Genomic DNA, 15,346 nt, shown 5'->3' with positions numbered 1-15,346 from the left:
TTAGACACTTTCTCTTTTGGGCCTATTGTTGCAGCACAACAAATAATCTAATTGTACGCTCTTATGGGACACATAATTATTCTATCAATGCCATCAATTATAATCTGCATTATAAAGGTATGTAATGGGTATCAAGTCGGGTGGTGATCACGGTTGGACAGAAAGCTTTCGCTTGGAATTCACCGTAATGCAATTAAGAATGTTTGATGATATATTGGAGATACTGTACTCTTTACATAACTCTTGATGATCATATGGCTTCACCCCCTGGCAAAGAATCCTTTCCTCTGGGATTGAATGTATGGTCTTACCTCTTTACGAGCTGGCTACACAGTTCAAATATTCACTTTTGATCTTTTGCTATTATTTAGTAGTAATTTTATTTATTAAGAGAGGAAGGGTATACCTTTTGAGAGACTTTCCCCACCTAAGGAAGATACCATATAAATGACTGGGAAGTTCATATCTGCATAAGATAAAAACTACATTTTAAAAGCTATTTTTATTTTTCCAAGCTATACAAACCTAAGTCATTTATCAAAGATCCCGCCTCTACCACCCGACAAATCTTTGACCAGGAGAGAGTGGTTAGTATCATGTGCAGGCATCCTACGCCACATACGCAGTGGTTGCTTAGCAACTATTAAGAATGATGTAATCAAACCAATTTTCTTTGATTGTCTGGTCGTGGAGAAAGCAAGACTAGGAGTAACCCATATAAATGAATCAGGTTTTGTATAGCTAGGAAAAATGCAAATAGATTTTAAGACTTTTAGGTTTTGCAAAAGCTCTTTTAAGAATAAATAGCAGAGAAATTCTAGGGAAGTATTGAAAAATTATTTATTCTATGAAAATGGTTTATAGAGTAGAATGTCAATTATTAAAGACAATTATCATAGTCTAATGGTGTCCTTTTGATATGTAAATGCTGTAATTTCAAGTTACTGTGGTAGAAGTTTTCACCTCTTAACATTTGCAAAGTAGTCTTGACATTAGTTATCAATTTTGGAATGTGACGGAGAGGAATTTACATGTAGTGTATATAATAAATTAAGATCTACGCTAAATTTGTATTCTAAGTGCTGGTTGGTGTAAGGAATCGTATTTGCCCTCACATCCTTGAAAGTCACTTCAATAAGAATTTTCAAATTTATACTGACTTTCCACTTTTTCATCTTTTTAATCTGCTTTTCTTTAAGCCCCAACGTTTAACAACTTGTCGAAGTACAAACTTCATTATAGAGGTCTGGATTCTCCTTGGTGTCTCACTGATTACACCTTATCTTCTACAATCCATTTCCTCAGGAACTTTTCTTCATATTTCCTACTCTATACATGAACCATCATTTTTCAATAAAGTTTTTGCTCATATTTACACCAAACATTCAGTTGTTCCGTAACCGAAATACAAACCACGCTATTAACATTGGGTTTACCTTTTAGCGTAGCTGAAATGGCGAGCCATTAGAATTTAACGAGGGTGCATTACCCCCGCGCTAGTTAGTGGAGGGGTAGGGGAGTGGTAGCTAGCTACCCCTCCCCCCCTCACACACCGGTGAAGCTCACTTTCATTTTTGGCTCGGACTGGGACAGACATCTCTGTCTTGGTCCTCGCTTGGCAGCCATTGTTTGTTTTGTCTTTACTAAATCACTTACTTTTCTTTTACTTAATATATATGTAAACATTTTTTCATGTTTGTATACCTGTATATATTTGAGTATAGAAATCAGTAAGTTTCCTTTTCAGAGATGTGTGTGTAGTGTACGATATCTCCGTGGAGCCCTCGGCAATTTAGGCCACCACGGTGTAATTTTATGGGTTGCGATCGAGTTTGACTTCGGTCTTTCTCTCTCTCTCTCTTGAGGTCGTTCACCCTTTTACTACGTTACTACGCCGTTTGAAGCTTCCTTCCCGTGTGGGGGGGTTGCTACGCCGTACGTTTTGTCTCAATTAGTTTATGAATCTAATTGTATTTGTTAATTTTTCAGCTTTGTAGAACGATTCCTTTCGGGGTTTTCGTTCTTTCTTTAGTGTTCATTCATTTTTAAATTACATAATTACATAGTTACATAATTATAATTGTTATAATTCTGTTTTGGTTACAGCTCTCCTTCCATGAGTGTAAGTGGTTGTGAGGGCACGTGCCTGATGTGTAATTCTTGTTTTCCTCTCCCTCGGGATTCCTCTTCGGAGCCTTCGCAGGGGAATGAATGTGTACTAATGATTTTTGTTTTATTTTTTTTACAGTTACCGATCTAGTTCGTTTCTGTAATATGGCAACGGTGTGAGCTGTCTTGTTGAGGCCTGGGGATTCGGCTGTTGCTGCGTCCCCTTTGGATTTTCGTGAGGGGCGTGTCTCCTTCTACTTGAAGTACTCCCGTGACGATTGACAGCTCTCCAGTTCATTTTAGAACTCTCAGGAGGCTCGCCTCCTTGGGTGGGTAACTTTTGCTTCCGAGGGTAGTTTTTCCTGTTCAGGCTTGAGTTTTTCCCCTTTTGGGGGGTTCTTCTCTTGCCTTTTTTCGTGCGACTATGCTCTTGGTGCTGAGCGGTCGCACCTGCAGTTTCGCTCAAGGGGCTGGGCAACTGCAGGAGCCCCTCTTCGGAGGATTGCTCCTTTTAGGTCACTGGCTGACCAGTCTCTTCTACGAAGTGTTTCTCTTTCGTTCGCGAGAGAGTACACTCATAGAGACTCCTCTTCGGAGGATTCTTTTGCTGTTGTTGTTGTTGGCCTCCTTCGCTGTAAGGCTCACCGTCCGCCTCGTCGTAAGGGCCTCCCATCCCCCTATAAGGGTGCTAAGAGGCGCCTTTTTGAATCTCCGTATGCAGCCTACAACTCCTTCTTCTTGATCTTCCGCCCCTGGTGCAGATGGACAGCAGTCTGACCTCGTCTTCCGACGGGCAACGGTCTTCCCGACGGACAACGGTCTTCCGACGGGCATCAGTCTCCCGGCGGACAGACAACGGTCTTCCGACGGACCTCAGTCTCCCGACGGACAACGATCCCTTCGGGGCAAAGGGTTGCCTCCCACGGGGGTTCTTCCCTTGCGTGTCAGGGTTCCCCTGCGCGCCCTTCTGCTGTGTTCTCTCCTGCTCAGTGTTAGCGCACAGGGGCTCTCCTGCTCCTGCTCAGTGTTAGCGCACAGGTGCTCTCCTGCTCCTGCTCAGTGTTAGCGCACAGGTGCTCTCCTGCTCATCAGCGCTTTCCTGATCGCTAGCGCGCTCCTGTTCGCCAGCGCTCTCCTGTTTGTCAGTGCTCTCATGATGATCATCTCTGCTGTTCCTGTTGGTTCCTGTTACGCGCCCTGTGCGCCCACGTTCGCCCTCGCGATCTAGAACTTCGGTTCAGGTCTGGGTCAAGGACTCTTCTTCTACACACAGGCTTCCACGCGTTGCCTTCTGCTCGCCAGCAACCTTAGACGCGTCAACGTTCACCTGCTCGTCAGCGATCTCCTACGCGTCAACGATCGCCATCGATCTGCCACGCGTGTCAGTTCCCCTGAACACCATCAGTAGCGATCTAGTGCTCGCCTGCTGTGGACCACGATCTCCGGTAGCTGAGTCTTGCCGTAGATCTTCCTCCTGCTCGCGAGCGCTCACCTTTACTCTGTGCGCCAGCTTTCTTCAATCGCCAGCGCACATCTGCGCGCTTTCTTTGCCACGCACCAATGGGCGCCAACGGTTTTCTGACCGTCTAGGATTGCCTGATTAACAGCTTGCTTCTGCGCTCACCTTCCTGATGCACCTGCGCGCCTTCTGTTAGCGCGATGCGCGCTAACCATCACTAGTCTCTCGCGTTGGCAATCGCCTACGCGCCCACGCGATTCTTCACCTGCGCTCTAGCGTTTTGTTAACGCACCACCGCTCGCCAACGCGCCGTCGCTTGCCGACGCGCCATCGCTTGCCAACGCACCTTCACTCTCCTATGGGCTATCGCTCGCCAGAACGCGCCATCGCTCATCAACGCGCCATCGCCCACCTACGCGTCATCGGTCTCCCGACCGCCTGCGCTCACCCGCTCGCCCACGTGCCCGCGCGACCGCACGCCCACGTGCCTGCACGCCTACGCTCATGCGCGACCGCGCACATGTTCTCCAATGTTAGCCCGCGCGCGAACCAACGGTTTTCCATCGCGCGGACGGACGGTGTTCCGTCGCGCGGACGGACGGTGTTCCGTCGCGCGGACGGACGGTGTTCCGTCGCGCGGACCGACGGTGTTCCGTCGAGATTTCTCCATCGGCCAAGGGGTGACTGGTTTACCCCTTCCTCTTCTCCATCTCGTGAAAGGGGCTTACCAGGTCCTTTCCCTCCTTGGCTGCGACCCGAGGTTTTGTTCAAGGAAGCTACAGGAAGGTCATGAGTACTTTCCTCCTCTCGGGCTCAAGCACCTTGGCGTTTCATTGTCAAGTATCGAACTTGCAGACAAGCTCGATGTTGGACCATCTGGACACAATGACCGAGGGCTTCCTTTCGGGTGTCTCATCCGTGGATGTCGACAACCTCAGACACCCTTCCATCCTTGAGAAGAGTTTGTTTGTGCCCAAGGACAGAGACATAGACAGCGGCTGTGCGGAGGAAGTCGACTTCCGTTTTCACTCCTCCAAGGCGCTTTCTTCCAGACCCTGCAGGGCTCCAGCGCCTCTTTCTTTCAGCCACGTCGGCCTAAGTTATCGGACCGGCTACGACAACTGAGACAAGGTGTCCAATTGCAGCTCCCTCCTGTCAGGAACAGATGGCACGGGAGGCTCTCCCTGGGGGGCATAGTCCTAGAAGGAGCGGCAGAGTTCACGAACTCTAGGATTGGCACCCCCCCCCTTGCAGGTTTCACGCTGGGAGGATGCCCAAGGTTACTCATCCGGATGACAGCTTCCCGATGCCCATTCCTGCACGATCTCTGTGATCAGCCAAGGATATCGCGCCTGCCGTCTCTGTCAGCGAATTCAGTGTCTCTGAACCTCTATGCCATAAGGTCGGCAAAAGTTTGCCCGTTTGGGCAGAATGATCCATGCCTTAGGAGAAGGTCGTTCCATAGTATCGTCGACGGCTTCACCCCCGCCTTCTTCAGGCGATCCTTTCTTGTAAGGAAGTATCTGAGACGGGAGTTCCGTAGTCGACCTCTCAGACCTGATCAAGTTTGAGAAGGGGTCTCAACAAGACCAGGTTGTCTGTCAACCTTTCAATGGCCCTGAAAGCTCCACTGGGACTATGCGCAGATGGTTTCCGGACCCTCTGCTTCCCCTGACGGAACTCCCGGGAGAGCTTCTCCCACGGCACAGGCTACTCAAACAACCACACTGCAACATCTTTCACGAGGCGGGGCGTCGCTTCGGCTTCATGCCTGGAGACACTACGCCTCCTCCTCAAGAAGAGACAACCCGCTACAGTCGCAGGACGGAGGTCGCGTCACCTGCGATAGTCATTCGCAGGGGTCTTCCAGGTGAAGTGGAGAGTCTTCGGTGGTTGGTGTCGTGGGAGATATACCTCTTCCCATGAGGCCTCTTCTCCAGCAATAACGATCTTATTGCCTTTCGGCGGGAGGAAATTCCTTTCCGCTCTCGGCAATGAAGCCTGTCGCTCAGCCTTTGATCGTATTCCGTCTTGGAGCTCATGCTCACTCTGGCCACGGCCAGTGTGTAAGCAATCTTCTTGGTCTCGTACGACTCCGCCCTTTCTAAGGAATGAGAGAAGGCAACATTCAGGTTCACTCCTGAGTTGTTGGCTAGACTCGGAATCTTGGGGTCCCGGCCCTTCGGTCCTATTCCTTCAAGATTTCGAGTCTCCATTCTGTATCTGATGTCCCAAAACCTTCTCCTTTTTGCCAGTAAAGGAATCGAGAGGTTAGCTTTGGGAACAGCTGCAGTTTGTCCTCAGTTGCAGCCGGTTTGGGAGCACAGGAAGGACACGGGGGAGAGTCACCAGTATACCTCTTCAGCTCGGACTCGAGGACATTCATCTCGACCTGACTCCAGACCCTCCCCCGTCACGTTGCCCTACAGCACGATGTCGGATACATCGCAACGTCCCTCGCCTTCGAGTATTACTACTCTGTGACGCAGGTGCTACAAGCTGGAGTCTGGAAGCGTCTAATGACCTTTGCAGCCTGCTTCCTGCAGGGCGTGACCCACAGGAGTTTCGATACGTTTTCTATCGCTCTGTGGTGGCTACACAACAGCTGGTCTAACCTCAGGCTCCTCTTTGGACAGGTAACAGAAAGTTGAGGGCATTGTTATCAGGTTTTAGTCTGCATGAACGAAAGAAGTATGTCTGGCCCTTACTTCTTTCCTCATCATCCCCTCTACTGGGAAGCAGCATCCTGGTCTCTGCATAGCTGACCTTGAACCTCTGCAGGTAAACCATGCTTCCTTGTGTTCCGAGTATTGAGTCAATACTGTCGCGTCCCCCATACCCTGATGAGGTGGTATTGGGAACGTCCTAACCCAGAGTTCCTTCTGGAACTCCAGGTCAACTGCCTAGGACGGGTCACACTTCTTCCTTCACACACACAAGCTTATGTAGGCCACACGGTTCCTTGCGGAGCAAGGAACTTGTGAGGTGCAGGGACTCCTTTTCTCGAGTGCGACTCACTCGGATTCTGAGTTCCCGGGTAAAGCCAAAGCCAGTATGGCTGGGGACTTTCCACCCTACCTAAGGGGTAAGTCACCCAATGTAAATAGCGTGGTTTGTATTTCGGTTACGGGACAAATGACAAATTCGAAGATGATTTGTATTTTTCCTAACCATACAAACCTTAGCTATTTACACATATTTGCCCGCCAGCCCTGTCCCCCAAGACAAGTCCTACCTCTAAGTGAAAGTGAGCTTCACCAGTGTGTGAGGGGGGGAGGGGTAGCTAGCTACCACTCCCCTACCCTCCCGCTACCTAGCGCGGGGGTAATACACCCTCGTTAAATTCTAACGACTCGCCATTTCAGCTACGCTAAAAGGTAAACCCAATGTAAATAGCTAAGGTTTGTATGGTTAGGAAAAATACAAATTATCTTCGAATTTGTCATTTTACTTCACCAAAAAGACATTTACCCAAAATTTTCTGATTTTGTTCACAAAGATTTTGCTGATTTTTTTCAATGAAACTATTACGATGTAGATGATTGTGGTTTTGTATCCTTCAGTAGCGTAAGGTATTGATAGCTATGGGGTTGGAAAACTACAACTATAGTGTATATATTTTGCAGGTTTTTGATGGATGAACTTGATAAAAAAGGTGACAATTTTAGAAGTCTTCCTCTAACAATAGCAATCGAAGAGGACGATAAGTCATTTGCTTTGCCACAGGTAAGTAATGTTTTATAATTTTTTAACATTAAGTGGACTATAGTCTTGGTAATACATTATTATCTAGGTATACAGGTTTAATTTGTACCAAGAGCCAGCTCACACTCTAAAATGCTTGTATCTTAAAACAATTTTTCCCATAAGAAATAAAAGAAATTCACTCGATGCTTTCCACACATCCACAATACACGTGTGCACTTTTTTTCTTTAAAGGTTTGTAATGCTAATTATTGAAAATCTTATAACTCTTAACATTAGAAATTAGTATTAATTAATAATTCAGAATAAGAAGTAGAAATATTGACAAATTAACTCACTTTAACTTTGAGAAGAGTTGTGCCTAGCATGAGGGATATATGAGAGAGGAGGGGGAGGAGAAGGGGGGTTACTGCTTAGGAGACACTCCCTCCGTGAGGCTTTCTGGTGAAATATTTTGTGTTCTCTTTCTTGAACAACGTCCCCTATCACTAACTAAATCTCTTAATTTGTTCTGTAACTGAAATACAAACCACGCTATTTAATATGGGTATTACTTTCGACGTAGCTGAAATGACGAGCCATTAGAATTTTAACGAGGGTTTACTTCCCCCTCGTTAGTTAGCGAAGGGGTAGGGAGGGGTAGCTTGCTACAAACGAGGGGGTAGGGAGGGGTAGCTTGCTACCCCTCCCCCCCCCCCACACCTGTGATTAGCTCACTTTGCTTTTGGCTCGGGTGACGATCAGACGTGTCTGCTCCCACCCTCGCTTACTTTGACAGACTTTGATCTTTGTTTTTGCTTTTTCTTTTATACAGTGTGTTTGGAAGTTGGCCTCTACCATGCAGAAGTGTCCCGGCTTACCTGACCGCCCTTGCGGAACGTATATGTCGGCGGTGGACACAGACCCTCCAAGGAAGCCCTGTTTGACATAATCAGGTTGGGGGGTGCTGTCAAACAGTCGCCGATGGTAGCAGAGGTTGATCCTCTGTCTATCGTCGACGTTGTTGTGGCAAGGGCTTCCGACGAGTTAGTCAAACCCCTGCTATGGTTCCTGATGTAGCTGAAGGCTTAGTTCCCCCCTCCGAACATCCTTCGAGGGAGGAGCTAAGTCCAAAGGTCTCTCCTGCTGGAGATTCTCCCCCGCGGGGGAGTTCACTAACAGACTCCTCTTCGGAGGTGAACGTATCAGACGGAAAGCTTGCCGTGCACTGACCGTTGCAGTTGCATCCCTGGACCTCTCTGCAGATCGCCCTCCTCTTCTCCGTAGAGGCCTTCGTTCTCCCCACAAGGGAGTTAGGAGGCGCCTCTTTGGTTCTTTGTCTTCGCAGTCCCCCGCAGAGGATCCTCCTCGCTCACCTGCGCGCTAGCGCCAGCGATCTTCTCCTCGCCAGCGCACATCTGCGCGCCCTCATCCTGATGCGCGCCACGGGCTCCCACGATCTCCTGCGCGTCCACGATCTCCTGCGCGTCCACGATCTCCTGCTCGCCAGCGCTCTTCACCTACGCGACAGCGTTCGCCTGCACGCCAATGTTCGCCTGCGCGCCCACGATCTCCAGATCTGGGCGCAGGAGGGAAGAATCTTTCTTCCTTTCTTCTCCTTTATGTCAGCGATCTCCTACGTGCCTTGGGACCTCGCCTGCTCATCAGCCCTTGCCTACGCGCCATCGCGCGCACCTGTTCTAGCTCCTGCTGTGCGCCCTCCTGCGCGCCCACGCGGTAGGGGTATTTCCCCTGCGCGTGCGTGCTAGCCTTTTAGAGCTCAGCGAGATCCTGCGCGCCCACACGCGCGCGAGCTATCACCTCCGCGCGCGCAAGTGCTTGCACACCCTTCGGCGCACCCCCTGCTTTCACCAGATCGCGCATCTGCGCGCCATCGCTCGCCAGTGCGCCCACTCGCCCACGCGTCGTAGATCGCCTGTGCGCCCACGCGCCCCCTCGCCTGTGCGCGGTCGCTCGCCTGCGCGTCATCGCTCGCCTGCGCGCCATCGCTCGCTAGCACGGCATCTCTCGCCAGCGCTCGCCAGTGTGCCATTGCTCTCCTGCGCACCCTCGCCATCATCTCCGTGCGCGCGTGCGAACGTTCGCCCAAGCGCGAACCAGGGAAAATCCCATCGCGCGAGCGCCAGCGCGATTCTCAACGTGATCCTCAGCGCGATTCCCATCGGGATTCACAGCGCGAGCGCCCGCGCGAAGCTACAGGAATGAGACCCTCCAGGTCATCATATTCACCCCCCTCCCCCGCAAGCGCAGATCAGCGCTCCCGCAGGAGGAGGGGAAAACTCCGAATAGGTCCAGAAACCAACCTCCTTCTTCCCCTTCTTTTCAAGCAGGCCCAGTTGTAGTTTCTACTCCGAAGGATCGCCCGATCCCCTTCCCTCCAGAGGAAGTCTCTGACAGCGCAGCTGTCAGTAAGCAGCCATGGTTCGGGGCCCTTGTCAGAGCCGTCATGCAGGCTTTCAAACCTGCCTTCTCTGAGTTGGGCCTCAAATCAATGGCAGCTCCAACCCCACTGAAGAGGGAGAGAGGAGTAGAAGTCGTGGTAACTTCTCCCAGGGCCAAGCTGGCTCCTTGGAAGTTGTTGAGGGAGGCTCTTTCCCCCCCCCCCTCCCCCCCCCCAAGACTTTCTCTCCCTCTCCTGTGGACGAGGATTTTCCGTCCACAGGGGAGTCTACCGAGGTGAGACGTTCTCCCATCGCACCAATGGGAGAAACCCCACCTCATGCAGGAGAATCGTCCTGGGTTGGGGCGGAGAAGAGCCCACAGACGTCGTTGTTGGAGTCCTTTATTTCCTCCCAGGAGGGAACCTAAGGACTCTAAGACCATCCCCAAGTCATCCTCAAGGATTCGACCGGAGCCAACAGACCCGCTGAGAACGTCCACGTGTCCCCCAAGAAGATCCTTTGAGGACGGGAGACTTTGCTGCCAGTTCTCCAGGAGGGGAGCCACAGGAGTCAGAGCTTGCCGTCTGGCAGGTTCTGACCCTGAGATTCCTCCTCGAGAGGGCAAAGACATGGTCCTGGACCGAGTCTTTGGCACTCAGAAACCCGCTAAGCCCAGTGCGGCTTTGCCCTGGTCCCAAGGGGTGAAGAGTGCCAGGGATAAGGTTGAGGGCCAGCTCTCCGAACTCGTCTCCTCCAGCCGTTCCACTGCTGGCAACAAGCTCCTCCCTCCTCCTCGTATCCACCAGAGGAGGTACTTTGAGATCATAGAGGAGTCTTGCCTAGCTCTCCCCTTGCACCATTCGGTGGAAGAGCTCACCAAGGGAGTCCCTCTAGAGAGGCTCTCTAGCTGGCAAGTGTCTTTCTTGGCGACAGAGATCCTAAGTCAGGAGAAGGTTGCGAAGTGTGCCATGCAGGCTACTTTGTGGCTGGATGTCTGGCTGGGGTACCTTGGCATCCTGTTGCGATCCGAGGACCTGTCTAAGGAGGGCACCAGGAAGGCCCTGGAGACCTTCCTCCTTTCGGGCACCCGCACCATTGAGTTTCTGGCCCACCAAGTCTCGAACTGGTGGGCCAATTCCATTCTGAAACGACGTGATGCGGTGGCAGAGAGGTTCCACTCGAAGGTCCCAGCCGTCGAGGTCAGCAGGCTCAGACATTCTTCCATTTTGGGAAAGAATCTGTTTGAGCCTAAAGACATGGAACAGGCAGCTGAGAATGGAGGAAGTCCAACCAGGACTCTCTCCTACATAGGGCTCTTACATCAATGCCCTATAAACCTCCAGCACCTCAACAACCTCGCCCGTCCAAGACGACGAAACCGGCAGTGGCAGCAAAGGTAACGGTGTCGAAGCCCTTTCCTATCAAAGACAAGAAAGGCAAAAAGTCCTCCAGGGGAGGGAAAAATCCTAGAGGGAGTGGCCGAGGCCGCAAACACTAGGATTGGCAATCCCCCTGCATGTCCACCAGTGGGGGGATGCCTACAAAGTTGCGCAATCAGGTGGCAGCAACTCGGGGCCGATTCCTGGACAATTTCCATAATCAGTCAGGGATATCGTGTTCCGTTCACAACATCTCTACCTCCCCTGACAGCGGATCCAGTGTCGTTGAGCTCCTTTGCCATGGGATCAGCAAGGGGCCAAGCCCTACGGGCAGAAGTCGAGACCATGTTAAAGAAGAGCGCTCTCCAGGAGGTCGTCGACGGTTCCCCAGGCTTCTTCAGTCGACTCTTTCTTGTAAGGAAGGCGTCTGGAGACCAGTCATCGACCTCTCAGCTCTGAACAGGTTTGTCAAACAAACCCCATTCAGCATGGAGACGGCAGACAAGGTCAGACTTGCAGTGAGACCACAAGACTTCATGCGTACACTGGACCTGAAGGACGCGTACTTCCAGATTCCAGTCCATCCGTCTTCGAGGAAGTACTTAAGATTCAGCCTAGACAACAAGATCTACCAGTTCAAAGTGCTGTGTTTCGGTCTCTCCACAGCACCTTGGGTATTTACCAGAGTATTCACCCTGATTTCTTCGTGGGCACACAGGATTGGCATCCGTCTCCTCCGTTATATGAACGACTAGCTGATCCTGGCAGACTCGGAGTCGACCCTTCTTCGACACCGAGACAAGCTTCTGGGACTTTGCCAAGATCTAGGGATCATGATAAATCTCGAGAATTCTTCTCTGCTTCCAACTCAGCGACTGGTATATCTAGGCATGATATTAGCCTTCCCATCAGACGACAGGATAGCAAGGCTGAGGAGGATTGCAGATCCTTTCCTCAGACGAGAAGAACTCCCAGCCCAATCGTGGTTACGTCTCCTCGGTCACCTTTCTTCCCTGGCCCGTCTAGTTCCAAACGGTCGCCTCAAGATGAGATCCCTGCAATGGCGACTCAAGTCTCGGTGGAATCAAGGACACAATTCCCTGGACATCATGGTCCCCATGGGTTCTGCGGAACGGACGGACCTTCAGTGGTGGGTGACAGACGAGAACCTACGCAGGGGAGTGGATCTTCTCGTCCTCCCCCCGGATTTGATGCAGTTTTCGGGCGCCTCAAGGAAAGGGTGTGGGGCCCATGTTCTGAACCACAGGACCTCAGGCCTCTGGTCAGAATCAGAAAAGTGCCTCCACATAAATCTGCTAGAAATGAAGGCCGTATTCCTGGCACTTCAACAGTTCCAACAGTACCTGGCAGGTCACTCCGTGGTGGTGATGAGCGACAACACCACGGTAGTGGCTTACATCAACAAGCATGGAGGTACCTTTTCAGAGCAGCTATCCCATCTTGCAGTAGAGATACTGAGATGGACCAAAGTCCACTCGATTCCACTATCAGCTCGTTTCATTCCAGGCAAGAGGAATGTGCTCGCCAACAGTCTGAGTAGGGCATCCCAGATAGTGAGTTCCGAGTGGTCTTTGGATCGTCTAGTAGCCAACAAAGTCCTGACTTTGTGGGGTTCCCCGACGGTGGATCTGTTCGCGACAGCTTTGAATTTCAAGCTTCCGCTTTACTGTTCCCCAGTCCCGGACCGTAAGGCACTCTGGCAAGATGCCTTTTAACAACGGTGGGACAACATCGACGTATACGCCTTTCCCCCGTTCTGTCTGATGAGGAGGGTACTCAACAAGACCAGAATATCGGTCAACCTTTCATTGACCTTGATAGCTCCGCTATGGCATCACGCAGAGTGGTTTCCGGACCTTCTGCAGCTCCTGACGGAACTCCTGAGAGAACTTCCTCCATGACACGAGCTACACAAGCAACCACACGCCAACATCTTTCACAAAGCCGTAGCTTCGCTGCGGCTTCACGCCTGGAGACTATCCAGCATCTCCTCACAGAGAGAGGCTTTTCGCAACAAGTTGCTGAAAGGATGTCTCGACATTTGCGAAAGTCATCCGCAGGGGTCTACCAGGCGAAGTGGAGAGTTTTCTGTGGTTGGTGTCGTGGAAGGGGTGTCTCTCCACTCGATGCCACTATTCCAGCAATAGCGGAGTTTTTCGTGTATTTGCGGGAAGAAATGCGCCTTTCAGTCTCGGCAGTGAAAGGCTATCGTTCAGCCTTAAGTCTTGCCTTCAGGCTCAAAGGAATGGACATTTCCTCTTCGCTGGAACTTTCTCTACTCATACGAAGTTATGAACTTACCTGCCCTCAGTCGGAAGTGAGACCTCCTCCACGGAACGTAGTTCGAGTTCTCAGGTCTTTTAAGAGACCTCCCTTCGAACCATTACGCCAGGCTTCTGATTGCCACCTGACTTGGAAGACGGTGTTCCTACTTGCTTTGGCCTCGGCCAAGCGAGTTGGCGAACTTCATGGTCTCTCGTATGACATCGCCCATTCAAGGGGATGGGGGGAGGTAACGTTCAGATTCGTCCCTGAGTTTGTTGCTAAGACTCAAAATCCAGGAGTGCCGGACCCTCGGTTCGACTCTTTCCGGATTTCGAGTCTTCATTCTGTAACAGATGACCCAGACCATCTCCTACTGTGCCCAGTGAGGAGTCTGAGGCTCTATCTTAAGAGAACAGCTGCAATTCATCCTTGGGTGCAGGCATTGTTTATGAGCACCGGAAGGACGAAGAGGAGGGTCACTAAGAATACTATCTCAGCGTGGATTCGCAGGGTTATCCATCATTCCCTGAATCCCGACCCTCCTCCGTCACGTCGCCCTAGAGCACACGATGTCAGGGGCATTGCTACGTCCCTGGCCTTCAAGAAGAACTACTCAGTGACGCAGGTTTTACAAGCAGGGGTTTGGAAGCATCAGACGACCTTCACAGCCCACTACCTGCAAGACGTGACCCGCAGGAGGCTTGGTACGTTTTCTATCGGCCCTGTGGTGGCTGCACAACAGCTGGTTTAAACCTCAGGCTCCTTAATGGAAAGGTAGCAGAGGGTTGAGGGCATTGTTACCCAGTTTTAGTCTGCATGAATGAAAAGGTATGCCTGGCCCTTATTCTTTTCTTCATTCTCCCCTCTCTTGGGAAAAGCAGCATCCTGGGTTCTCTGCACAGCTGACCTCAAACCACTGCAGGTAAACCATGTTTCCTTGTGTTCCTAGTATTAAGATAATACTGTCACGTCCCCATACCCTTACGAGGTGGTATTGGGAACGTCCTATCCTAGAATTCCATCTAAAGGACTTCAGGTCAACTTCCTATGACGAGTCACACTTCATTCCTTCACACACAAGCTTACGTAGGCCGCGGTCCTTGCAGACCAAGGCACTTGCGAGGTGCAGGGACTCCTTATCTTTGAGTACTAACACACTCAGATACTGAGTCCCTGGGCAAAAAGCCAAAAGCCAGTAATGGCTGGGACTTACCACCCTACCTGAGGGTTGAGTCACCCATATTAAAAAGCGTGGTTTGTATTTCAGTTACGGTACAAAAGACAAATTCGTAGATAGTTTGTATTTTTCCTAACTATATAAACCTTAGCTATTTAATCAAACTTGCCCGCCAGCCCTGTCCCTCGGGAAGTCCTACCTCTAAGCAAAGTGAGCTAATCACAGGTGTGTGAGGGGCGGAGGGGTAGCAAGCAACCCCTCCCTACCCCCTCGCTAGCTAGCGAGAGGGTAGTAAACCCTCGTTAAAATTCTAATGGCTCATTTCAGCTACGCCGAAAGTAATACCCATTTTAAATAGCTAAGGTTTGTAGAGTTAGGAAAAATACAAATTATCTACGAATTTGTCATTTTTTTGGACACTTTGGAGCCTTTTATTTTACACATATTTTCAACTTTCACAAGTAACCTTTCTAGAGACAACTGCTTTTGACTTTCTTTTTTAAGATGGCATGAAAGTGCAACATCGTTGTTTCGGTAAATAGATTCACTGCTTGCCTTGCCAAAACCTTGTCTGAGTGATGATTTTTTTTTTTTATTTTAATTTTGCAAGGTTCCTTACATTTTCAACATCTCCCTAATTTCACGTGATGCGAGAGGTTTGGCACTTTTTCCTCATCATTCTCTGATGAAAAGTCCTCCGCTACTTCTAGATGCTGCACCGTATGATTTATCAGCTCCTCGGTCGTCAGCTGCTTGCAATGTTCGTCAAGAAGATCGCTGATGTTGTCTTTGTCCACTTCCAACCCCATTGTCTTCCCCAAGAACACAATTTCATCGTCTACTCCCTCCT

At 50.4% G+C, this 15,346-nt stretch overlaps 1 protein-coding gene across 2 annotated transcripts in view; it reads left to right on the top strand.

Annotated features, from left to right (window-relative positions):
• LOC137658313 (uncharacterized) overlaps positions 1-15,346 on the top strand; it is a 65,959-nt gene that overhangs the window by 36,064 nt on the left and 14,549 nt on the right. For both annotated transcript variants that reach the window (XM_068392994.1, XM_068392986.1), the window contains exon 3: positions 7,195-7,294. In XM_068392994.1, coding sequence (XP_068249095.1) covers positions 7,195-7,294 — 100 coding nt within the window. The remainder of the gene's footprint in view (positions 1-7,194; positions 7,295-15,346) is intronic.

The sequence above is a fragment of the Palaemon carinicauda genome, chromosome 1 (genome assembly GCF_036898095.1).
Source record: "Palaemon carinicauda isolate YSFRI2023 chromosome 1, ASM3689809v2, whole genome shotgun sequence".
NCBI classification, from domain to species: Eukaryota; Metazoa; Arthropoda; class Malacostraca; order Decapoda; family Palaemonidae; genus Palaemon; species Palaemon carinicauda.
This window is presented reverse-complemented; position numbering and strand designations above follow the sequence as displayed.